Source organism: Pristiophorus japonicus, chromosome 19, assembly GCF_044704955.1.
Source record: "Pristiophorus japonicus isolate sPriJap1 chromosome 19, sPriJap1.hap1, whole genome shotgun sequence".
In the NCBI taxonomy this organism is placed as follows: Eukaryota; Metazoa; Chordata; class Chondrichthyes; family Pristiophoridae; genus Pristiophorus; species Pristiophorus japonicus.
The window spans coordinates 10,221,422-10,248,275 of record NC_091995.1 but is presented as its reverse complement, the minus strand read 5'-3'; the positions used below and the strand labels follow the sequence as shown (position 1 = coordinate 10,248,275).

General features: G+C 50.5%; 1 protein-coding gene across 2 annotated transcripts in view; it reads left to right on the top strand.

Moving 5' to 3' along the window:
- The window catches only part of LOC139230351 (regulator of G-protein signaling 4-like), a 140,724-nt gene that overhangs the window by 100,227 nt on the left and 13,643 nt on the right, over positions 1-26,854 (top strand). For both annotated transcript variants that reach the window (XM_070862179.1, XM_070862178.1), the window contains exon 2: positions 22,255-22,334. Coding sequence is in view for 1 of the 2 variants with exons in the window: in XM_070862178.1 (XP_070718279.1) it covers positions 22,255-22,334 (80 nt within the window). In the remaining variant the exon portion in view is untranslated. The remainder of the gene's footprint in view (positions 1-22,254; positions 22,335-26,854) is intronic.

Genomic DNA, 26,854 nt, shown 5'->3' with positions numbered 1-26,854 from the left:
GACCATGGTTTGGACGGCCACGACCACAGACTCAGCGGCGATTCCGCTGGTGCTTTGCTGAGCTGCATGCAAGTGTTGCACTGATGCACACATGATTCCAGCTCAGAGTCAATTCCCAGCCACCATACATGAGACCTGGCGATGGCTTTCATCATTACAATGCCGGGATATGTGCTATGTAGCTCAGATATAAATTTCTCTCTCCCTTTCTTGCGCATAACAACACGATTGCCCCACAGTATACAATCCAACTGAATAGACAGTTCGTCTTTGCGACCAATGTAAGGTTTGGTTTCCTCGCACATTTGCTTGGGTATGGCAGACCAATCACCTTTGAGGATGCAACTCTTCACCACCGATAAAATCGGGTCCTGGCTGATCCAGGTCTTAACTTGTTGAGCCGTGACAGGGGTTCCTTCACTTTCAAAAGCATCCATAACTAACAATAGATCCACTGGTTGTGGCATTTCCACCTTGGCAATGGCAGACGGCTCAAAGCATCGGCACAATACTTGGTGCCAGGTCTGTGGCGAATGACATAATCTTAAGCGGATAATGTCAGTGCCCACCTCTGGATGCGGGATGAAGCATTGGCATTGATACCATTGTTTGCAGAAAACAGTGAAATGAGCGGCTTGTGATCGATCTCCAGTTCAAACCGAAGACCAAACAGGTATTGATGCATCTTTTTAACCCCATACACACAGGCTAGTGCTTCTTTCTCTACCATGCTGTAGGCTCTTTCCGCTTTAAACAAACGTTTTGAAGCATACGCGACTGGTTGAAGTTTACCCGACACATTAGCTTGTTGGCGTACGCAACCAATTCCATATGACGAAGCATTACAGGCCAATACTAAACGTTTACATGGGTCATAATGTACCAGCAGCTTGTTAGTGCAAAGCAGATTAGTGGCTTTCTCAAAAGCTCTGTCTTGAGACGCACCCCACACCCAGTTGTCGCCTTTTCTTAGCAGCGTGTGCAGTGGTTCTAATAAGGTGCTCAATTTAGGTAGGAAGTTACTGAAGTAGTTGAGTAGGCCCAGGAGCGAACGCAGCTCCGTCACGTTCTGTGGCTTGGTTTTCGTGTCCGTGGGCCTGATGCCATCAGCAGCAGTTTTCCTCCCCAGGAATTCGACCTCTGGTGCCATGAAGACGCACTTCGAGTATTTCAGTCTGAGTCCCACTTTGTCCAGCCGATGTAGAACCTCTTCCAGGTTGTTCAGATGTTCCTCGGAGTCACAACCTGTGATCAGGATGTCAACTTGGAACACAACGGTTCTGGGAACAGACTTCAGTAGACTCTTCATGTTGCTCTGAAATATTGCTGCAGCCGAGCGAATTCCAAAAGGGCACCTGTAATAATTAAACAGTCCTTTATGCGTGTTAATGCACGTAAGTCTCTTCGAAGTCTCGACCAGCTCCTGTGTCAAGTAGGCCAACGTCAACTCTAGATGGGGGAATGACTTCCCCCCACCCCCAGCTAACATTGCAAACAAGTCATCAGCCTTCGGTATCGGGTACTGATCCTGTTTCAAAACCCTGTTGATCGTAGCCTTGTCGTCTCCACAGATTCTGACTGTGCCATCACTTTTCAGCACAGGAACAATGAATGAGGCTGGCCCATTCATTAAATTCAACCAGTGATATGATCCCTTCATGCTGGAGTCTGTCCATTGTGATTTCGATCTTCTCCCTCATCATATACGGAACCGCCCGCGCTTTATGATGAACGGATCTTGCATCCGAGTCCATGTGGATCTGCGGAGGATCACCTCTTGGTTGATGTTGATTACAAAGCAGTCCCGCAGCATGGCTGCCAACACAGCCCCGAACTTACACGGTCCCGCTAGACGTCTAGACGTCTCAGGTCGGCAATGAATTCCGCCGCATTCTGGCCCTCTGAGTGAACGTGCGTGTAAAATCTGTATCTCGAGATGGTGATGTCTTCGTCTGGCTTAAGGTGGTTCTGTACATGACAGTAATTTTGAACAATGCTATTAAATCTCCCCTTTAACCTTCTCTGCTCTGAGGAGAACAACCCTGGCCTCTCCAGACGAGCTGAGCAACCCTGAGATGTAATGAGTGTAGCACTGCAGTATTCTGTGTGGGTGTTCAATGGAGCTGGAGAAATGGCAGAGATAAATATTCCAGCAGTCCCATTTAGTTCAAGAAAAGCCTCGGTCGAGGGCAGATGAAAACCTGCGCCCAGTGCAAGGTGGCCTCAAGACTGATGTTTATATTGATGCCGATACATCATTTTAATTCGATTCCTGCCGATGCATGTCTTAATTCTATCGCATGATGTCAGGGACTGTGCTATCAGCCTGGCTCAGAGCCCTTCAGATTCAATCGACTGAGAGGAAGCAATGCATCATGTATGAGGAATACCAAACAAGGAGATGACAGTCAGGCTGAGAAAATCAGCCAGCAGCAGGGTACTGCGTACAGTTTTGGTCTCCTTATTTAAGGAAGGATATACTTGCATTGAGGCAGTTCAGAGAAGGTTCACTGGGTTGATTCCGGAGATGAGGGGGTTGTTTATGAAGAAAGTTTGAGCAGATTGGGCCTATACATATTGGAGTTGAGAAGAATGAGAGATGATCGTGAAACTTATAATATTCTGATGGGGCTTGATCGGGTAGATGCAGAGAGGATGTTTTCCCTCAAGGGGGAATCTAGAACCAGGGGACATAGTTACAGAATAAAGGGCCACCCATTTAAAACTGAGGCGAGGAGGAATTTCTTCTCTGAGGGTTGTGAATCTATGGAATTCTCTGCCCCAGAGAGCTGTGGAGGCTGGGTCATTGAATATATTTAAGGTGGAGATAGACAGATTTTGAGCAATAAGCGAGTCGAGGGTTATGGGAAGTGGGCAGGGAAGTAGAGCTGAGCCCAGGATCGGATCAGCCATGATCTCATTGAATGGCCCACTCCTGCTCCTATTTCTTACGTTCTTATTTATGGGCTGGATTTTGGTGCTGTTTGCATCATGCCTTGATGAATTCTCAATCCTGTGATCTTTTGTCCCGATAGCGCATGGGATGACATGGAAAGATAATGCAGCGCGGAACTAGCCTGCTCGGCCCAAGCAGTCTGTGTTGGTCTTCATCCCCCATGTGAACAGTGACCCTAATCCCATCTACCCGCCCTCTTCCCATATCCCTTTATGCCCCTTTCCTTAAACCACCCAACTACCCTATTCTGAAATGTCGACACCGCCCCTCTTTCAATCACTCTTCTTCTTTCACATGGTAGTCTCAAAACAAATCAAATGTCAGTATCTATGTCAGATATCCAGGCCAAAGCTTCCGGTGTAATAGCGTGGATATCTTGTAGGCTGCCTGTGACTTTCCCTCTGAGGGCAATGCTCAATGATGTGCTCCAGGGTCTGATTAGGAGCTCCACAGTCACATGATGGGACTGCTTTAATCTTCCACCTATGGAGAAGGTGGCAGCATCGACCATGGCCGGTTCTGAGACAGTTGATGGTTGTCCACTGTTTACGAGGAAGGTTTGATCCTACAGGTTGTACTATGGGATCCTCTATAAGGAATCCATTCCGTATGTCGCAGTGCTTCCAAGCATTTCACCATCGGTCATCAAGGCTGAGGGGGGAATCGCTGAAGGGCTTTGGCAACAGTCCAAAATGGCCTTCTAGATTTGAGACGGGTTGGTGGTAGTTTGTTGAAGTCGGCCTGGATCGGCATGTCTTTGCTGGTGTAGCAGTTGTATTCTCTGGAGACTGCATATTCACTGCGTTGTTGCTTCAATCGCTAACTGCCATCCACAGACTTGCAACACGCCGTTGAACAAAATGTTCCTCCTGAACTCTGCCCTCAATCTCACAACATTGCATCTTGTATCTTTGCTCGTCGGTCTCGACCCATTAATCACTGGAAACAATTTCAAACTACTCAGTCCCATCCCACGAGAGTCTTATCAAATCATCCCGTAATCTCCGCATTTCTAATGAACACAACGCCAATTTTTCAAGTCGATCTCTGTACTTATATTTCCTCATTACAGGCAGAATCCGAGTGAAACCGCACTGTACTGTCTCCTAGTGAACCCTATGTACCCTCCCCAAGTGAACCCACTGTCCCCTCCCCTAGTGAATCCCCTGTACACTCTCCTAGTGGACCCACTGTACCCTCCCCTAGTTAACCCACTATACCCTCCCCTAGTGGACCCACTGTACCCTCCCCGAGTGAACCCACTGTACCCTCCCCTAGTGAACCCACTGTCCCCTCCCCTAGTGGACCCACTGTCCCCTCCTCTAGTGGACCCACTGTCCCCTCCCCTAGTTAACCCACTGTACCCTCCCCTAGTGAATCCCCTGTACACTCCCCTAGTGAATCCCCTGTACCCTCCCCTAGTGAATCCCCTGTACCCTCCCCTAGTGAATCCCCTGTACACTCCCCTAGTGAATCCCCTGTACCCTCCCCTAGTGAATCCCCTGTACCCTCCCCTAGTGAATCCCCTGTACACTCCCCTAGTGAATCCCCTGTACACTCCCCTAGTGAATCCCCTGTACACTCCCCTAGTGGACCCACTGTCCCCTCCTCTAGTGGACCCACTGTCCCCTCCCCTAGTGGACCCACTGTCCCCTCCCCTAGTGGACCCACTGTCCCCTCCCCTAGTGAACCCACTGTCCCCTCCCCTAGTGGACCCACTGTCCCCTCCCCTAGTGGACCCATTGTCCCCTCCCCTAGTGGACCCACTGTCCCCTCCCCTAGTGGACCCACTGTCCCCTCCCCTAGTGGACCCACTGTACCCTCCCCTAGTGGACCCACTGTACCCTCCCCTAGTGGACCCACTGTACCCTCCCCTAGTGGACCCACTGTACCCTCCGCTAGTGAACCCACTGTCCCCTCCCCTAGTGAACCCACTGTCCCCTCCCCTAGTGGACCCACTGTCCCCTCCCCGAGTGAACCCCCTGTACCCTCCACTAGTGAACCCACTGTACCCTCCCCTAGTGAACCCACTGTACCCTCCCCTAGTGAACCCACTGTACGCTTCTGTTTAAAAAACAGGGCAGACAAACGGCAGGTATCTATAGGCCGGTTCGTTTAACATCTGTAGTAGGAAAATGCTTGAAGCTATCATTAAGGAAGAAATAGCGGGACATCGAAATAGGAATAGTGCAATCAAGCAGATGCAGCATGGATTCATGAAGGGGAAATCATGTTTAACTAATTTACTGGAATTCTTTGAGGATATAACGAGCATGGTAGATTGAGGTGTACCGATGGATGTGGTGTATTTGGATTTCCAAAAGGCATTCGATAAGGTGCCACACAAAAGGGTACTGCAGAAGATAAAGGTACGCGGAGTCAGAAGAAATGTATTACCATGAATTGAGAATTGGCTGGCGAACAAAAAGCAGAGAGTCGGGATAAATGGGTCCTTTTCGGGTTGGAAATCGGTGGTTAGTGGTGTGCCACAGGGATCGGTGCTGGGACCACAACTGTTAACAATATCCATAGATGACCTGGAAGAAGGGACAGAATGCAGTGCAACAAAATTTGTGGACGCTATGAGGCTGCAGAGCGACTTGGATAGGTTAGGTGAGTGGGCAAATGCATGGCAGATGAAGTATAATGTGGATAAATGTGAGGTTATCCACTTTGGTGGTAAAAACAGAGAGACAGACTATTATCTGAATGGTGACAGATTAGGAAAAGGGGAGGTGCAACGAGACCTGGGTGTCATGGTACATCAGTCATTGAAGGTTGGCATGCAGGTACAGCAGGCGGTTAAGAAAGCAAATGGCATGTTGCCCTTCATAGTGAGGGGATTTGAGTACAGGGGCAGGGAGGTGTTGCTACAGTTGTACAGGGCCTTGGTGAGGCTACACCTGGAGTATTGTGTACAGTTTTGGTCTCCTAACCTGAGGAAGGACATTCTTGCTATTGAGGGAGTGCAGCGAAGGTTCACCAGACTGATTCCAGGGATGGCGGGACTGACCTATCAAGAAAGACTGGATCAACTGGGCTTGTATTCACTGGAGTTCAGAAGAATGAGAGGGGACCTCATAGAAACGTTTAAAATTCTGATGGGTTTAGACAGGTTAGATGCAGGAAGAATGTTCCCAATGTTGGGGAAGTCTAGAACCAGGGGACACAGTCTAAGGATAAGGGGTCAGCCATTTAGGACCGAGATGAGGAGAAACTTCTTCACCCAGAGAGTGGTGAACCTGTGGAATTCTCTCCCATAGAAAGTTGTTGAGGCCAATTCACTAAATATATTCAAAAATGAGTTCGATGAAGTCCTTACTACTAGGGGGATCAAGGGGTATGGCGAGAAAGCAGGAATGGGGTACTGAAGTTGCATGTTCAGCCATGAACTCATTGAATGGAGGTGCAGGCTAGAAGGGCCGAATGGCCTACTCCTGCACCTATTTTCTATGTTTTCTATGTTTCTATGTTTCTAACTTAGTGTCATCCGCAAATTTGGAGATACTACATTTAATCCCCTCGTCTAAATCATTAATGTACAGTGTAAACAGCTGGGGCCCCAGCACAGAACCTGGCGGTATCCCACTAGTCACTGCCTGCCATTCTGAAAAGTACCAATTTACTCCTACTCTTTGCTTCCTGTCTGACAACCAGTTCTCAATCCATGTCAGTACACTACCCCCAATCCCACGTGTTTTAACTTTGCACATCTTGTAGAAACATTTAAAATAATGAAAGGGATAGACAAGATAGAGGCAGAGAGGTTGTTTCCACTGGTCGGGGAGACTAGAACTTGGGGGCACAGCCTCAAAATACGGGGGAGCCAATTTAAAACCGAGTTGAGAAGGAATTTCTTCTCCCAGAGGGTTGTGAATCTGTGGAATTCTCTGCCCAAGGAAGCAGTTGAGGCTAGCTCATTGAATGTATTCAAATCACAGATAGATAGATTTTTAACCAATAAGAGAATTAAGGGTTACGGGGAGCGGGCGGGTAAGTGGAGCTGAGTCCACGGCCAGATCAGCCATGATCTTGTTGAATGGCGGAGCAGGCTCGAGGGGCTAGATGGCCTACTCCTGTTTCTAATTCTTATGTTCTTAAACCGTGTCAACAATGACATGCTGAACTGGTTAGCTTCAGTTGTACGGATATGTGGTTCAAATTATCGTAGAATCATCGAGATTTACAGCACGGAAGGAGGCTGTTTCGGCCCATCCTATCCGCGCCAGCCGACAAAGAGCTATCCAGCCTTATAAGAACATAAAAATAGGAGCCGGAGTAGGCCATTTTTCCCCTCGAGCCTGCTCCGCCATTCAATAAGATCATGGCTGATCTGATCATGGACTCAGCTCCACTTCCCCACCCACTTCCCATAACCCTTCATACCCTTATCGTTCAAAAAACAGTCTATCCTCACCTTAAATATATTCAATGATCCAGCCTCCACATCTCTCTGGGGCACAGAATTCTACAGATTTTACAACCCTCTGCAAAATGTTTGCCCACTCACTTAGCCTGTCTATATCCTTTTGCAGATTTCTTGTGTCCTCTTCACAACTTGCTTTCCCACCCATCTTTGTATCATCAACAAACTAGGCTACATTACACTCAGTCCCTTCATCCAAGTCATTTAATATCGATTGTAAATAGTTGGGGACCCAGCACTGATCCCTGTGGCACCTCACTAGTTACTATTTTCTAACTGGAAAATGACCCATTTATCCCGACTCTCTGTTTTCTGTTAGTTAGCCAATCCTCTATCCATGCTAATATATTACCCTCAACCCCGTGGTCTTTTACCTTGTGCAGTAACCTTTTATGTGGCACCTTATCGAATGCTTTCTGAAAATCCAAATACACCACATCCACTGGTTCCCCCTTATCCACCCTGCTCGTTACATCCTCAAAAAAACTCCAGCAAATTTGTCAAACGTGATTTTCCTTTCATAAAACCATGCTGACTCTGCTTGATTGAATCATGCTTTTCCAAATATCCCGCTACTGCTTCTTTAGTAATGGACTCCAGCATTTTCCCAATGATGGATGTTAGGCTAAGTGGTCCATAGTTTCCTGCTTTCTGTCTGCCTCCTTTTTTAAATAGGGGCGCTACATTTTCCAATCCGCTGGGTCCTCGCCAGATTCCAGGGAATTTTAGTAGATTGCAACCAATGCATCCACCTCTGCACCCACTACTTTTAAGGTCCGAGACTATAAGCCATCAGGCCCAGGGAACTTGTCTGCCTTTGGTCCCATTATTTTACTGAGTACTTTTTCCTTAATGATAGTGATTGTATTAAGTTCCTCCCTCCCTATAGCCTCTGGATTATCCACTATTGGGATGTTTTAGTGTCTTCTCCGTGACGATCGATACAAAATATTTGTTCAAAGTCTCTGCCATTTCCCTGCTCCCCATTATTAATTCCCCATTATTAAAGGACCAACATTTGCTTTGGCCACTTTTTTCCTTTTTATGTACCTGTAGAAACTCTTACTATCTGTTTCCCACTTTCCAGCTCTCGGTCCGTTGCCCTGTAAGTTCCGGCACTTCAGGTGCACATCCAGGTACTTTTTAAATGTGGTGAGGGTTTCTGCCTCTACCACCCGTTCACGCAGTGAGTTCCAGACCCCCAGCATCATCTGCGTGAAGATATTTCCCCTCAAATCCCCTCTAAACCTCCTCCCAAATACTTTCAATCGATGCCCCCTCGTTGTTGCCCCCTCTGCTAAGGGAAATGGGTCCTTCCTATCCACCCTCTCTCGGCCCCTCATCACTTTACACATCTCAGTAAGGTCTCCCCTCAGCCTCATAATCTAGCAAAGTGCTTCAAAAACAAAATCTATTGAAAGAAAGCAAACTGCGGATCCAAACAGCAGAAACATGTTTGTCATTTGGATACCCCTACCAAATACAAATCTGTCGATCTCAGTCTTGAAAGCTCCAAATGACCCCCAGCACCCACAGCCTGTTTGAGGGTGTCATTCATTCACTTCATGGGTTCTTTGCTTAAGAATTCATAGCAACACATTGCTTTTAAGAACGAGTTGGTTTATTAACAACTGCAGATTACCAGTTCATCCACTAGGCACACAACTGCTGACCTCATCGTGGATGACCTAGACCCAACTGACTGGGGTTTTATTGGGTCTTGTAAATATCACATGACTGGTTAAGCCACTCACAATGCGACAGCTCGACAACTATTTTAAAGTAACGTTCAATCAAGTTCCCCTTTTAGTAAGGGCACTAAAACCCACAAATTTCCAAATAAAATGTTGAAGGAACTTTAAACCAAATTAAAATTTGGTTGCCGGGGGTGATGATGCACTCCAGTCCCTCCGGCGCCCACCTCTCGCGGAAGGCCACGAGCGTACCGGTGGACACCACGTGCTCCATCTCCAGGGACACCCTGACGTGAACGTAACCGTGGAAGAGAGGCAGGCAGTCAGGCTGAATGACCCCCTCGACCGCCCGCTGCCTGGACCGGTTAATGGCCCCCTTGGCCGTGCCCAGGAGCAGTCCCAAGAGGAGGCCCTCGGACCTGCCCGCTCCCCTCCGCACAGGGTGCCCAAAAATCAGGAACATGGGACTGAAGTGCAGCCAGAATTTGAGGAGCAGCCCCTTCAAATATTAGAAGAGGGGCTGCAACCTCCCACAGTAAAAACGTGGAACACGGACTCTTCCAGACCGCAGAAATTGCAGGCGGCCTGGGAGCCCGTGAACCAACTTAAAAACTTATTGCACGGGCCTCCGTGCAACACCCTCCAGGCCAAGTCCCCAATAAATAGTGGGAGGACTCCTGCGTAGAGTGCATTCTCCATCGGGGACCCCCGCCTCCTCCGGAACGGCAAGGTGGTGCGCCATGGCGTGTCCGGACGGCAGGCGCGGATGGCAAGGTGGAGTGTGTGCAGGAGCAGCCCGAACAGGAAACCCCTCCACGCGGAACTGAAAGGCACGGAGGGGATTTCCCCGAGGCGGCTCAAGTTGTGAGGCGTCGGTTCCCGAGGGAGGTTTCGGGGCTTGGCGCCGATGAGGAATTCTCTCCGGATGGGGGTCAGTTCGGACGGGATCTCCCCACGTGCTTGAGCCTCCTCGACGCACCGAACGGAGTCAGGGCACAGCGCTGTTTTTAGCGACTCGATGGCATTGGCCGCGCGCCAGACGTCGGCCCAGGATAGGCACCGTGCCAGCTCCTCTGGCGCAATCCAGCCCGCTCCCCCACCATCGAGCAGGTCCCTGACCCTGGCCACCTCGCCAGCCACAGCCCTCTCGTCCGCCTGTCACCTAAAACCGTGCTCGTGGAGGACAAGCACACTACAAACCTGTGAGCATACTCACTGGTGCACGCATTACAGAGAGAGGGCAGATTTCCAGAACCAGTGCTCCCTGAACAGCCTGGCTCTAATTTAAAGATTGGGCCCCCTTGTTCTGAATTCTCCCCATCAGAGGATATTGTTTCTCTCTCTATCCACCCTATCGAATCCATTAATCATCTTAAACACCTCAATTAGATTACCGCTTAATCTTCTATACTCGAGGGAATACAAGCCCAGACTACGCAACCTGTCCTCATAATTTAACCCCTTTAGCCCCGGTATCGTTCTGGTAAATCTGTGCTGCACCCACTCCTCGGCCAGTATACCCTTCCTGAGGGGCGGTGCAGTACTCCAGATGTGGTCTGACCCGAACTTTGCAGAACTGAAACATAATTTAGGAACATAGTGTAATGACTCAAGAGTCTTGTTACTGTAAACGGCCTCAAGTGTAAACCTGATCCAACTTTATTCGCGCCCAAAGTACCCCCATGACATAGTACCAGTGACCGCGCACACGCGTGTACAGCGCAATAACCTCCGACAATGGCGCCCCCTGGTGTCTGGTGACCCCAAGCATCAATACATAACACACAGGAACAGGAGGAGGCCGTTCAGCCCCTTGAGCCTATTCCATTCAGTCAGATCATGGCTGATCTGCGACCTAACTCCATAAACCCGCCTTTGGCCCCATATCCCTTCATTCCTTTGGTTAACTGAAAGCTATCAATCTCAGATTTAAAATTAACAATTGACCCAGCATCAACTGCCAATTGCGGAAGAGCGTTCCAAACTTCTATCATCCTTTGTGGGTACAAGTGTTTCCTAACTTCACTCCTGTAAGGTCTGACCCTAATTTTAAGACTATGCTCCCTAGTTCTAGACTCCCCAACCAACAGAAATAGTTTCACTGTATTTACCCTATCTGTTCCCTTTAATATCTTGAAAACTTTGATCAGATCACCTTCTAAGTTTTAGGGAATATAACCCTAACATGTGTAATCTCTCCGTGTAATTTAACCCTTGGAGTGTTTGTATCATTCTGGTAAACCTACGCGGCACTCCCTCCAAGACTAATGTATCCTTCCTAAGCTGTGGTGTCCAGAACTGCTCACAGTACTTCAGGTGTGGGCTAACCAGGGCTTTGTATAGCTGCAGCATAACTTCTACCCTTTATATTCTAGTCCACTAGATATAACGGCCAACATCTCATTAGTCTTTTTGATTATTTTCTGTACCTGTTCGTGACATTTTAATGATCTATGAACCTGGACCCCCACAAGTATCGTTGGACCGCCACTGTTTTTAGTTTGTCACCATTCAGAAAGTACCCTGTTCAATCCTTTTTAGGTCCTAAGTGGATGACCTCACATTTGCCGACATTAAATCCATTTACCACAGTTTTGCCCATTCTCTTAATCTATCGCTATCTCTCTCTAAGTTTATGTCTCCATCTACACTGCCTACAATTCCACCTATCTTTGTGGTCATTGGCAACTTCCATTCCTTTGTAATCCACCCCCTGAGATAAAGGCCAGCACTCCATTAGCCTTTCTGATTGGTGTTTGTACCTGTCCGCCATCTTGTAGTGATCTGTGCACGTAGGCACCTCAATCCTTTATTCCCCTAACGCTCCCCGGGAGAGAAATTGGCCTTCTTTGCGCCTCCCGTTAGTGCCTGCTGAGGGCGATAGCGGGGCACTAATGGCTCACCGACCGAGCGTGGCGGGATTACCGACGGGCATGAACGTGCACGCCATGTTAGCGCTGGCGCTGGAACTTTCCGCCTCGATCTCCGGTGCCTCGGAGGTCGTGGGGTCATCCTGGCGCAGAGCCCCCGTTATCGCCCCGGATCAGAAATTCGCTTCCGCCCCACGCAGCGTCACCGGGCGTCAACAACGGCAGCTGCAGGAGGCGTTGTGACCGTGGCCGGCCGCTTGGGGAATGCAAATTACAGACGGTGGTGGTCGCGTAGGCCAACATTTTATTCCCAGCCCTCTGTGCTGTTTTTTTTTTTCCATCCCGCCATCGAGCAGCCCAGCTTGGGGCTGCAGCCAACGGATTGCAGGTGCCCTCGCCAACCATTCCCAATGTTACCTTGAAATCCTTCTCTTCCCTTCTTAGGCAGTCCCTCGGAGTCAAGGATGACTTGCTTCCACACTAAACATGAGTTCTCAGGTGAGCCCAATGCGGGGCCTACAGTCTCTGTTACAGGTGGGGCAGACGGTGGTTGGAGGGACGGGTGGGCGGGGTGCTTGGGTTGTCGTGCGCTCCTTCCGCTGCTTGTACTTGGCTTCCGCGTGCTCCCGGCGAAGAGACTCGAGGTGTTCGGCGCCTCCCCGGATGCTTCTCCTCCACTTTGAGCGGTCATGGTAGGGATGTTGCATTTTTTTCAAGGAGGCTTTAAGGCTGTCCTTGAAGCCATTTCTCTGCCCTCCTGGGACTCGCTTGCCGTGGCAAAGCTCTGAGTAGAGCGCTTGCTTTGGGAGTCTTGTGTCGGGCATGCAGACGATGTGGCCCGCCCAACGGAGCTGGTCGAGTGTGGTCAGTGCTTCTATGCTGGGGATGTTGGCCGGAGCGAGAACACTGATGGTGCGTCTATCCTCCCAATGGATTTTCAGGATCTTGCGGAGGCATCGCTGGTGGTACTTCTCCAGCGCTTTGAAGTATCTACTGTATATGGTCCACGTCGCTGAGGCATATAGGAGGGCAGGTATCACCACGGCTCTGTAGACCATAAGCTTGGTGCCGGATTTGAGGTCCTGGACTTCAAACACTCTTTTCCTCAGCAGAAATAACCTCAGCATTGGGCCTTCCCTTTAAGGGAGGGGAGGAGCCTGTGAATCCGGCCATTGCGCAGCGCTCTGCCCCTACCGCCCCTCTTGTCTGGTTTAGCGCGCCGAGGGAAATGGTAGCGCTTGATTTAGCGCTCCACGTCCCTCCTGGAGCGCTAAGCCAGAAGTTCCCGTCGGATTGAATTCTGCCGCGGTACTTTTGCGCTCTCGCAAAACCTAATGCCCCAAACGGGGCGCTACGCAAAGTCTGTTAATAAAATATTCCGATTTGTGGATCCAAAGTGGGTGACCTCACACTTCGCCACATCGAACTCAGTTTTGCCCACTTAATCTATCGATTCCGCTCCGTAACGCCTATTGTGTATGCAAGCACTCTCTTAATGACTCCACGAGGCAGGGGTATGGCACTTGGACTGTACAGACTGACGTCCTTTATTGCAGCTCCTAGAGTGAGGACACCAAGAGGTGAGCTCCCTTTTATACTGGGTTACCTGCAGTGTACAGGTGACCCTTAGGTCTCCAGCAGCAGCACCCTCTGGTGTACAGGTAAGGTATATACAGGGTGAAGGTACATTCAGGTCTCGTGTTACAGTACATCATCAACATGCATACATAACAACTCCCATTCGCACTATTTATTGTGCCTCCTAACGTAGTGTTATCACATAACTTTGATAGAAAATCCTCTCGTCCTTCATTCAAGTTATTTATACGTCATTGGTATGAAGATTAAAGCTGTGCTCAGCCTCCAGATGTTCTACTACAGTAAGGGTGCCTGACGAAGGCAAATTGTTGGCGTTGGAGTAAAGGCTTGGCAAGTAAAAGGTTTAACTTCCTGCGTAACTTTGGATCAGGGTGGGCAGTGATGCCCCTATAGGGACATAGGAACAGGAGGAGGCCATTCAGCCCCTCAAGCCTGTTGTGCCATTCACTGAGATCATGGCTGATCTGCGCCCTAACTCCAAGTACCCGCCTTTGGCCCATATCCCCTAATACCCATCGTTAACAAGATGCGATCAATCTACGGTTCGCTGTTAACAATTGATCGAGCATCGTTTGCCGTTTGCGGAAGTGAGCTCCAAACTTCTATCACTTTTCGACTGTGAAAGGAAAAAAGAAAGACTTGCATTTATATAGCGCCTTTCACGACCACCGGACGTCCCTAAACGCTTTACGGCCAATGAAGTTCTTTTGGAGTGGAGTCACTGTTGTAATGTGGGAGGAACAGTACGGCTCACCTCTTCCGGGCGGTGATGTTCCCCGCCCCGCCGAAACCGGCCCAGTAAACCCCGGCGGGTAGCTGGGAGCGGTCCGCGCCCCCCCCCCGGAAGAGCTCACCACCGCCATTGCAGCCCCTCTGGGGTGAAAATTGAGGCAACAGCAAGCAAATAATCGAGCCCTCAAACTATTAAAAGTGAGCTCTTTCAACGGGGCGACAGAGAATTTCTCTCCCTGTTCAAGCGACGAGGATGGGTGTGATGGACAATCAATGGCTGGAGTGCAGGGACGGGGTGGATGGAGGTGAGAGGTCATGTGATGAGGTCACCAGGAATACGTCCAACCAGAATTGGTGCCCCCCCCTGTCCGCCATGGCTCAGTGAGCAGCACCCTCACCTCGGGGTCAGAAGGTCAGAAGGAACTTGAGCACATAAATCTAGGCTGACACTCCCAGTGCAGTGCTGAGGGAGTGCTGATCTGTCAGAGGTGCCGTCTTTCAGATGATCCGTTAAACCGAGGCCCCGTCTGCTCTCTCAAGCGGACATGAAAGATCCCACGGCCACTATTGGAAGAAGAGCAGGGTCAGATCTCCGTGGTGTCCTGGCCAGATAATCTTATTTTTCTGCTTGTTTTTTATTTACATTTTTTTGCAATTTACGTTGTGGCGGCGTGAGCTATTTATGGAATGTTTTTGGTGGTTTTCTTCACCCCAGGCGCCTCTCAGAGCGCTCCGAGGCCGGCTGTTTATCTCAGCCGGCCTGGCGCCCGAAGAGAGGTGCTCACCGCCTCCCCCTCCCTTAGCACTGCTCCCCACACTCGGGGCCCAGCTGCCCAATTTTGCTGACTGAGGCGCAAACTGTTCCCGGGCGCAAACTTTACCGCCCCGAAATACGATAAGACGAAAATCCGGTCGTGAATATTTAGCGCTAGGCACGAGCGCTTACAAACTTTTAAAAAAAAAACTTGCCGCTTGTGCTCCAAGAAGGAAGTGGAACACTAAATCAGGCGCTCCACTTCCTTCCTGGAACGCCATCAGCAGCAGGCGGGCGGTGAGTTCACTGGGCCCGGCAGCACTGCCATGTTGAAAGGCTCCTTCCCTCCCTTAAAGGGAAAGGCCTTCGCTGCAGGCTCTGCAAAATAAAACAACTTACCTGGGCCACCACGGCAGCCGCGATCCCAGGCGATCAGCACAGTGCCGGGCTGATCGATCACGGGCAGGATCCCGCGGGAAAAGCTGAGAGAGAAAAGCTATGTGGTTTTTTTTTTTTTACTTGCCTGGGGCACCCTTGCCTTTAATCGTCGCCCCGGTAACGGCCGGCCACCCGATGCCCCTCCTCCTGCAGTGTCGGTGCTTTCGCCCGGCGATGCTGCAGGGGACGGAATGCAATTTTGGGTCCGGGGCGTTACCGGGGCGATGCGCACGGCGATGATGCCACGCTCTCCGGGCGAAAGAGTTCAGGGTGTAACGACATAGCGCCGTCGCTCAACTCACGCCCAATATGGCGGGTGTTGATGTCAGAGCCCCGCCCGGGGGCACAAACGGGAGGTGCAGAGGCACTCAATTTCTCTCTCTCCGTCACCCAGCTGGATGATTCTGGACTCTCAGTCCAAAAGCCCTTTTACATTCCCAACTCCGGTATTTTTACAACTAATAGACACTCCCCTCCCTCTCCCCATAAGCCCCAATGCTTCCCACCCCGGGTTTTGCTGGCAGCTGTGTCCTGGAGATTTATCTTCAGTTCCTGGAGACTCCGGTACAGGCCTGCAGAGTTGGGAACCCGCTAACTGAGGGGGGGAGGGGGGGCGAGAGAGAGAACGAGAGGGAGAGGGGGCGAGGGGAGACTGCAAGCGAGGCGGAAGATCGGCTGCTTATTTCCCTCCCTCTTTCTCTCCCTCCTCTGTTGCAGTCGAGAGCCAGGCCTCCCGTCAGCTACCTCGCCCAGACATCCACTCGCCATGCGTGGGCCCAAACTGGGGGAGTCGATAGGCTAATCGACCACAGAAGTCAGAAGGTTGTGGGTTCAAGTCCCACTCCAGGGACTTGAGCACACAAATCCAGGCTGACGCTCCCAGTGCGGTGCTGAGGGAGCGCTGCACTGTCGGAGGTGCTGTCTTTCGGATGAGACGTTAAACCGAGGCCCCGTCTGCTCTCTCAGGTGGTTCTAAACAATCCCATGGCACTCTCCCTGGTGTCCTGGGCAATATTTATCCCTCAATCAACATCACAAAACAGATTATCTGGTCATTTATCACATTGCTGTTTGTGGGAGCTTGCTGTGCGAATATTGGCTGCCGCATTTCCCACATTATAACAGCGACTACACTTCAAAAGTACTTAATTGGCTGTAAAGCGCTTTGAGACGCCCGGTGGTCGTGAATGGAGCTAGAGAAATGCAAGAATGTAATTTTTTTCTAATCCCCAGTGCCTACCGTCTAAGAGCAGGTATCCAGTGCAGAGAGCTAGGTGAAGCATGATTGATAACAGCAATAATATGACTCGCGTCTCCACACACATACACAATCAGGGGGAGAGAGGAGAGTGCTGGATCAATACGATTAAAATGTCATCTTCTGAATTACAGGCAGCACTGAGTCTCAGAACAATGCAGGCTCTTTAAATGGACAGTCAACATGTTTCGAGCTTTTGTCAGTTATTGCAGTTTACAGCCTCTCCATGAACAGAGGAGGCCTGATTCTGCCATCAACAGCTCTCAAGCCCCTTCTCCACCATGTGCCAGTTAAACAACACACTCTCAGACACAGACACACTTGCACACACAGATACACACGCACACGCACGCAAACACATACAGAGATATACACATGCATCAGCACACACACTCAAACAACCGCGCACGCACACACACTACAGACACACCTGCACACATACACATGCATGTGCAAATACAGACACACACACACGACCATTTTCATGATGTCCCAACACATAATCTAAGTTGTCACACATCAGTGCGTTAGTGAGGGAGCGCTGCACTATCGGAGGGGCGGTACAGAGGGAGCACGGCACTATCGGAGGGGCAGTACTGAGGGAGCGCTGCACTATCGGAGGGCAGTACAGAGGGAGCACGGCACTATCGGAGGGGCAGTACTGAGGGAGCGCTGCACTATCGGAGGGCAGTACTGGGGGAGCATGGCAGTATCGGAGGAGCAGTACTGAGGGAGCGCTGCACTATCGGAGGGGCAATACTGAGGGAGCGCTGCACTATCGGAGGGCAGTACTGAGGGAGCACGGCATTATTGGAGGGCAGTACTGAGGGAGCGCTGCACTGTCAGAGGGACAATACTGAGGGAGTGCTGCACTATCGGAGGGGCAATACTGAGGGAGCACTGCACTATCGAAGGGGCAATACTGAGGGAGCACTGCACTGTCGGAGGGGCAATACTGAGGGAGCACTGGACTATCGAAGGGGCAATACTGAGGGAGCACTGCACTGTCGGAGGGGCAATACTGAGGGAGCCCTGCACTGTCGGAGGGGCAGTACTGAGGGAGCCCTGCACTGTCGGAGGGGAAGTATAAGGGAGCCCTGCACTGTCGGAGGGGCAGTACTAAGGGAGCGATGCACTACCGGAGTGGCAGTACTCAGGGAGCGCTGCACTGTCGGAGGGGCAGTACTGAGGTAGTGCTGCATTATAGGATGGTCAATACTGAGGAAGTGCTGCACTGTCAGAGGAGCAGGACTGAGGGAGCGCCGTACTGTGGGAGGGGCAGTACTGAGGGAGCCCTGCACTGTGGGAGAGGCAGTACTGAGGGAGCCCTGCACTGTGGGAGGGGCAGTACTGAGGGAGCACCGCACTGTGGGAGGGGCAGTACTGAGGGAGCCCTGCACTGTGGGAGGGGCAGTACTGAGGGAGCACCGCACTGTGGGAGGGGCAGTACTGAGGGAGCACCGCACTGTGGGAGGGGCAGTACTGAGGGAGCGCCGCACTGTCGGAGGGGCAGTACTGAGGGAGCGCCGCACTGTCGGAGGGGCAGTACTGAGGGAGCACCGCACTGTGGGAGGGGCAGTACTGAGGGAGCCCTGCACTGTTGGAGGGGCAGTACTGAGGGAGCACCGCACTGTGGGAGGGGCAGTACTGAGGGAGCACCGCACTGTCGGAGAGGCAGTACTGAGGGAGCACTGCACTGTCGGAGAGGCAGTACTGAGGGAGCACCGCACTGTCGGAGGGCCAGTACTGAGGGACCCCTGCACTGTCGGAGGTGCCGTCTTTGGGTTGAGAAGTTAAACGGAGGCTGGGTCTGCCCTCCCAGTTGGAGGTAAAGCAACCTCTCGCAGTTTGAAATCTGGATGTCCATTAACAAGTTTCCTTTCCCCCCCCCTCCCCCACACACTTCCGCCATCTACTGCCAAGTTCCCAGCTCGAACGTATCCGTGCGTTCTTAAATGTCAACAGCCTTACTGCTCTGCCACAGACAGCAGGAGGTGTTCGGAAAGTGAACCACTAACTGCGACTGAAACTGAAGCGTTTGCCCCTGGGCTGTTCCCTGAAATCTGACCCCATTGTGGGCCTTTCCTCACACATTGTTTGCCGGGGGAGTTTGTATGGCTGCTCCCCTCCACCCCCGGTTACAGCCTTACTGGATCAGAGCTTGGACTGTGCACAGTCAACTCGGTACTCTCTCTAAACAAGGAGATTTTGGGGTTCAAGGCCACTGGAGCTCATTAGTGGTGGAGTACGGTTCACTGAGAAAGAACTTGCATTTATATAGCGCCTTTCATCACCTCAGGCTATCCCAAAGCGCTTTACAGCCAATGAAGTACTTTTTGGAGTGTAGTCACTGTTGTAACATGGGAAATATGGATCAGAGGCATGGACGATGTACAGTAGACACCTCAAGTCACTGGAGATATATCACCAATGATGCCTCCGCAAGATCCTACAAATCCCCTGGGAGGACATACGCACCAACATCAGTGTCCTCGCCCAGGCTAACATCCCCGGCATTGAAGCACTGACCACACTCGATCAGCTTCGCTGGGCAGGCCACATAGTCCGCATGCCAGACACGAGTCTCACTAAGCAATTGCTCTACGCGGAGCTCCTTCACGGCAAATGAGCCAAATGTGGGCAGCGGAAACGTTACAAGGACACCCTCAAAGCCTCCCTGGTGAAGTGCGACATCCCCACTGACACCTGGGAGTCCCTGGCCAAAGACCGCCCTAGGCGGAGAAAGTGCATCCAGGAGGGCGTTGAGCTTTTCGAATCTCAACGCCGCGAGCGTGAAGAGGTCAGGCGCACACAGCGGAAGGAGCGTTTGGTAAATGAGTCCCACCCCACTTCCCTCGACAAATGTCTGTCCCACCTGTGGCAGAGTCTGTGACTCCCGTATTGAACTGTTCAGCCACAAAAGAGCTCACTTCAGGAGTGGAAGCAAGTCTTCCTCGATTCCGAGGGACTGCCTATGATGATGATGAATGTGGGAAACGCGGCAGCCAATTTGTGCACAGCAAGCTCCCATAAACAGCAATGTGATAATGACCGAATCACCTGTTTTTGTTATGTTGATTGAGGGATAAATATTGGCCTGGCCCCAGGGCACTGGGGGAGAACTCCCCTGCTCTTCAAAATTGTGCCGTGGGATCTTTTACATCCACCCGAGAGAGCAGACGGGGCCTCGGTTTAACATCTCACCAAAAGAGGCCACCTCCGACAGTGCAGCGCTCCCTCACCACTGCACTGGGAGTGTCGGCCTAGATTTTGAGTTTGAATTTGTGGAGAGTGATTGGAACCCGCGACCTTCTGACTCCGAGACAAGTGTGCTGCCCACTGAGCCACAGCTGATACCTGAGGGAGTGTTGCACTGTCAGAGATGCCAACCTTTCATTGACACATGAGATTGGGAAACACTTCTACACACAATGGGTGGCAGAAGTTTGGAACTGTCTTCCTCGTACGGCAATTGATGCTCCATCAATTGTTAATTTTAAATCTCAGATTGACAACTTATTGTTAACCAAAGCTATTAAGGGATATGGGCCAAAGGCGAGTATATGGAGTTTTTAAAAATTTGTTTGTGTGATGTGGGCGTCGCTGGCAAGGCCGGCATTTATTGGCCATCCCTAATCGCCCTCGAGAAGGTGGTAGTGAGCCGCCGCCTTGAACCGCTGCAGTCCGTGTGGTGAAGGTGCTCCCACAATGCTGTTCGGGAGGGAGTTCCAGGATTTTGACCCAGTGACGATGAAGAAACGACGATATATTTCCAAGTCAGGATGGTGTGTGACTTGGAGGGGAACGCGGAGGTGGTGGGTGTTCCCACGCGCCTGCTGCCCTTGTCCTTCTAGGTGGTAGAGGTCGCGGGTTTGGAAGGTGCTGCTGAAGGGACTTGGCGAGTTGCTGCAGTGCATCTTGTCGACCAGCCATGATCTCACGGAATGGCGGAACAGGCTCGAGGGCCTGAATGGTCTTCTCTGGTTCCTGTACTCTGTTCCTCGATGTTGTGCCAAGGCTGCCGGCACTGGATTTGGGGCATGTGGACAACGCAAGTGAAGGGGCAGGGGGCAGAGGGTATTGTGTAGAATGTAGGGGGCAGTGGGGTGTAAGGTGGGTATCAGTGGGCAGTGAGCGATGGAACCCCGATACCCATTTTCTGCCCCCCCCCCCCCTCCTTCACCCGACTCAGCACCAATCAAACCCCGGGCGGGTTTTAAGCGGGGTGGGGCCGGGGGGGGGTTGAGAAATTTCCAAAATGCAAATCAGGCTCCAAAACATCAATTTAAAAAAAGTTATCGACAATAACTTTTCCACTTCCTTGTGCTTCACGCCTTTGTTACCTCCAGACTTGACTATTCCAACACACCCCTGGCTGGCCTCCCACATTCTACCCTCCGTAAACTAGAGGTGATCCAAAACTCGGCAGCCCGTGTCCTAACTTGCACCAAGTCCCGCTCACCCATCAGCCCTGTGCTCACTGACCTACACTGGTTTCTGGTTAAGCAATGCCTCGGTTTCAAAATTCTCATCCTTGTTTACAAATCCCTCCATGGCCTTGCCCCCTCCCTATCTCTGTAATCTCCTCCAGCAAGACCATCAGCAGGCCGGGGCCATTGAAGGGAGCAGTGTACGACGGCCTACCACTGCAGGGAGCAGTGTGTGCTGCTGTAGGAGGGCGACGGTTATGAAGCCAGGTCACTGATTGGAGCATGGGCAGGCACAGCAGGAGGGGCGAAGGAGCGGCAAGAGTCCGGAGAGGAAAGTGACCGGGGCCCAGGAGAGGCGTGGGCCCAGGGGCAGCACGGGCCAGCCCACACTGCGATATGTGTGCGCACTAGGTCCATGCAGCAGAGCTGGTCTCCAGTTGTCCTGGCTAACCCTTGCCACTGGACCAAGACCTAGCTCTGTCAAGCCTGTGTGGTGGCTGGTGTGCAACGCCCACCCCACGTTAAAAAAGTTCAAGCACAGGCATCTTCCACCCTTCACGATGTAGTTCGAGATCTGGAACATTAGTTTGGGATCTGAAATACTAGGTCCTTCATTGAAACACCTGTGAACTCATCCCTTTTTGGCGTGGAAGCAAGTCATCCTCGCTTTGAGGGACTGCCTATGATGATGATGAATCTCCTCCAGCCCCACAACCCCCTGAGATGCCTGCACTCCTCTAATTCTGCTCTCCTGACCATCCCTGATTGTAATCGCTCCACCATCGGTGTCCGTGCCTTCTGTTGTCTGGACCCCAAGCTCTGGGACTCCCTCTCTAAACCAAACCAGCCCTCTACCTCTCTTTCCTCCTTTAAGACGCTCCTTAAAACCTACCTCACCTGTCCAAACATCTCCTTATGTGGCTCGGTGACCGGGTTTGTTTGATAACGCTCCTGTGAAGCGCCTTGGGACTTTTTACGATGTTAAAGGCGAGACCTAAATGCAAGTTGTTATGTTGGGGGAGTCCATTAAAGGGGGAGTAACCATAAAGTGATCTGCTGACACATCGTGCTGAACACAGAGTCTCTCTGTTTTTCAGCACCTGACCTCCAGTGCGGAATCGGACCTGGGCTTTGACTGTGCAGACAATGGCGGCAGGCTTGGCCGCAAGAAGCACCTGTGAGTATCTCCAACTCCTCGCGCACCTTCTGTCGTCCGTGGTGGCGGGTGGGAAAATTGGGCAACAAGTGTGGCTTAAAACTCTGTGTGTGTGTGTGTGTGTGTGTGTGTGTGTATATCTGTGTGTATATATCTGTGTGTGTGTGTGTGTGTGTGTATATATCTGTGTGTGTGTATATATCTGTGTGTATATATCTGTGTGTGTGTGTGTGTGTATATATCTGTGTGTATATATCTGTGTGTGTGTATATATCTGTGTGTATATATCTGTGTGTGTGTGTGTGTGTGTGTATATATCTGTGTGTATATATCTGTGTGTGTGTGTGTGTGTATATATCTGTGTGTGTGTGTGTGCGTGTGTGTGTATATATCTGTGTGTGCGTGTGTGTGTATATATCTGTGTGTGTGTGTGTGTGTGCGTATATATCTGTGTGTATATATCTGTGTGTGTGTGTGTGTGTGTGTACATATCTGTGTGTGTGTGTGTGCGTATATATCTGTGTGTGTGTGTGTGTGTGTGTATATATCTGTGTGCGTGTGTGTGTGTGTGTATATATCTGTGTGCGTGCGTGTGTGTGTGTATATATCTGTGTGCGTGTGTGTGTGTGTGCGTATATATCTGTGTGTGTGTGTGCGTATATCTGTGTGTATATATCTGTGTGTGTGTGTGTGTATATATCTGTGTGTGTGTATATATCTGTGTGTATATATCTGTGTGTGTGTGTGTATATATCTGATTTTGTGTGTGTGTGTGTATATATCTGATTGTGTGTGTGTGTGTATATATATCTGATTGTGTGTGTGTGTGTATATATCCGTGTGTGTGTGTGTGTGTGAGTGTTTGAGTGTGTATGTGAGTGTTTGAGTGTGTATATATCTGTGTGTGTGTATATATCTGTGCGTGTGTGTATATATCTGTGTGTGTGTATATATCTGTGTGTGAGTGTGTGTGTGTATATATCTGTGTGTGTGTGTGTTTGAGTGTGTATATATCTGTGTGTGTGTGTATGTGAGTGTTTGAGTTTGTGTGTGTGTGTATGTGAGTGTTTGAGTTTGTGAGTGTGTGTATGTAAGTGTTTGAGTTTGTGAGTGTGTGTATGTGAGTGTTTGAGTTTGTGAGTGTATGTATGTGAGTGTTTGAGTTTGTGATTGTGTGTATGTGAGTGTTTGAGTTTGTGAGTGTGTGTATGTGTGTGTGTATGTGAGTGTTTGAGTTTGTGTGTGTGTATGTGAGTGTGTGAGTTTGTGAGTGTGTGTATGTGAGTGTTTGAGTTTGTGTGTGTGTATGTGAGTGTTTGTTTGAGTTGTGTGTGCGAGTATGTGCATGTGAGTGTTTGAGTTTGTGTGTGTGTATGTGAGTGTTTGAGTGAGTGTGTGTGTGAGTGTTTGAGTGAGTGTGCATGTGAGTGTTTGAGTTTGTGTGTGTGTGTGTGTGTGTTTGAGTTTGTGAGTGTGTGAGTATTTGAGTTTGTGAGTGTGTGTATGTGAGTGTTTGAGTTTGTGAGTGTGTGTGTTTGAGTGAGTGTGTGTGTGAGTGTTTGAGTGAGTGTGTGTGCGAGTGTTTGAGTGAGTGTGTCTGTGTATGTGAGTTTGTGAGTGTGTATGTGAGTTTGTGAGTATGTGAGTGTTTGAGTGAGTGTGTGTGCGAGTGTTTGAGTTTGTGAGTGTGTGTATGTGAGTGTGTGTATGTGAGTTTGTGAGTATGTGAGTGTTTGAGTGAGTGTGTGTGCGAGTGTTTGAGTTTGTGAGTGTGTGTATGTGAGTTTGTGAGTCTGTGTGTATGTGAGTGTTTGAGAGTGTGAGTGTACGAGTGCGTGCATGTAGGTGTGTGTGCAAGTTCATGGTCTACAGGGCTGTAGTAATACCCGCCCTCCTGTATGGCTCAGAGACATGGACCATGTACAGTGGACACATCAAGTTGCTGGAGAAATATCACCAACGATGTCTCCGCAATATCCTGCAAATCCCCTGGGAGGACAGACGCACAAACATTAGTGTCCTCGACCAGGCCAACATCCTCAGCATTGAAGCACTGACCACACTCGATCAGCCCCGCTGGGCAGGCCACATTGTCCGCATGCCAGACACGAGTCTCCCAAAGCAAGCGCTCTACTCGGAACTTGTCCATGGCAAATGAGCCAAAGGTGGGCAGAGAAAATGTTACAAGGGCACCCTCAAAGCCTTCCTGATAAAGTGCAACATCCCCACTGACACCTGGGAGTCCCTGGCCATAGACCACCCTAAGTGGAGGAAGAGCATCCGGGAGGGCGCTGAGCTCCTCGAGTCTCATCGCCGAGAGCATGCAGAAATCAAGCACAGACAGCGGAAAAAGCGTGCGGCAAACCAGTCCCACCCACCCTTTCCCTCAACGACTCTCTGTCTCACCTGTGGCAGGGACTGTGGTTCTCGTATTGGACTGTTCAGCCACCTAAGGACTCATTCTAAGAGTGGAAGCAAGTTTTCCTCGATTCCGAGGGACTGCCGATGATGATAATGGGGTTTGAGTTTGTGAGTGTGTACGTGTGCGTGCATGTACATGTGCGTGCTTGTACATGTGCGTGGATCTGCGAGTGTGCGTGGATGTGCGAGTGTGCGTGTATATGTGTGTGAGAGTGAGTGTATGTTTGAGTGTGTATATATATTGAATGGGAACACCACCGCAGGTCGGGGCTATGAATAGAGCTGGAGCGCTGGGCCCTGGAACATCGGGGCGGAGGTGCAGCGAATGAGGGCACAGGGCCCAGAAGAGGCGTGGGCCCAGGGGCAGCACGGGCCAGCCCACACTGCGATATGTGTACACACTCGGTCCGTGCAGCAGAGCAGGTCTCCAGTCGTCCTGGTTAACCCTTGCCACGGGATAAAGGCCGAGCTCTGTCAAGCCCGTGTGGTGGCTGATGTGCAGTGGTCACCACACGTTAAAAAAAATCACGCACAGATATCTTCCACCCCCTCAATTGGAGTTCAGGACTGGAACATGGGGCCCTTCATTGAAACATCTGTGAACTCTCGTGGAAGCAAGTCATCCTCGCTCGAGGGACCACCTATGATGTTGATGTATGTGTGAGTGATTGTGAGTGTGTGTGTGTATATATGTGTGTGTGAGTGTGTGTATGGCATCACCTGACATTTGCAGAAGAGAATTTCAAACTTCCACCACCCTTTGTGTGTAGATCATTCAAAAACACAGTCAGTTTCTGCATGTACGCTGACGACACCCAGCTCTACCCCACCACCACCTCTCTCAACCCCCCCATGGTCTCTAAATTGTCAGACTGCTAGTTCAACATCCAGTTCTGGATGAGCAGACACTTTTTCCAATTGAATATTGGGAAGCCCGAAGCCATTATCTTTGGTCCCCACCACAAACTGCGTTCCCGAACCACTGACTCCATCCCTCTCCCCAGCCTCTATCCCTCTCCCCAGCCTCTATCTGAGGCTGAACCAGACTGTTCGCAACCTGAGGCCCTCAAATGAGATTCCAACCACATATCCGCAGCATAACAAAAACCGTCCATTTTCCACCTCCGTTACATCGCCCGACTCTGCCCCTGCCTCAGCTCATCCGCTGCTGAAACCCTCATCCATGCCTTTGTTACCTCCAGACTTGTCTATTTCAACGCACCCCTGTCTGGCCTCCCACATTCTGCCCGACGTAAACTTGAGGTGATCCAAAACTCAGCAGCCTGTGTCCTAACTCGCACCAAGTCCCGCTCACCCACCACCCCTGTGCTCGCCTACATTGGCTTCCGGGTAAGCAGCGCCTCGATTTCAAAATTCTCATCCTTGTGTACAAACCCCTCCATGGCCCTCGCCCCTCCCTATCTCTGTAATCTCCTTCAGCCTCACAACCCCCCCCCCCCCCCCCGAGATGTCTGCACTCCTCTAATTCTGCCCTCTTGAGCATCCCTGCTTATAACTGCTCAACCATCGGTGGCCGTGCCTTCAGCTGCCTGGGTCCCAAGCTCTGGAACTCCCCCCCTAAACCTCTCTGCCTCTCTACCTCTCGTTCCTCCTTTAAATGCTCCAGAAAACCTACCTCTGACCAAGTTTTTGGTCCTAATTTCTCCTTATGTGTCTCAATGTCAAATTTTGTCTTATAACCTTCCTGTGTAGCACTTTTGGATGTTTTACTACATTAAAGGCGCTATATGAATCCAAGTTGTTATTGTAGAAGTGTTTTCTAATTTGACTCCTGAAAGGTCTGGCTCCAATTTTCAGGCTATGCCCCCTTGTGCTAGAATCCCAACCAGCGGAACTAGTTTCTCTCTATCTACCCAATCAGTTCCCTTCAATACATAACATAAGAAATAGGAGCAGGAGTAGGCCTCGAGCCTGCACTGCCATTTAATAAGATCATGGCTGATCTTGAATACCTTGAACACTTTGATGAAATCACCCCTTAACCTTCTAAATTCCAGGGACTACAACCCTAGTTTGTGTAATCTCTCCTTGTAATTTAACCCTTGAAGTAGAAACATAGAAACATAGAAAATAGGTGCAGGAGTAGGCCATTCGGCCCT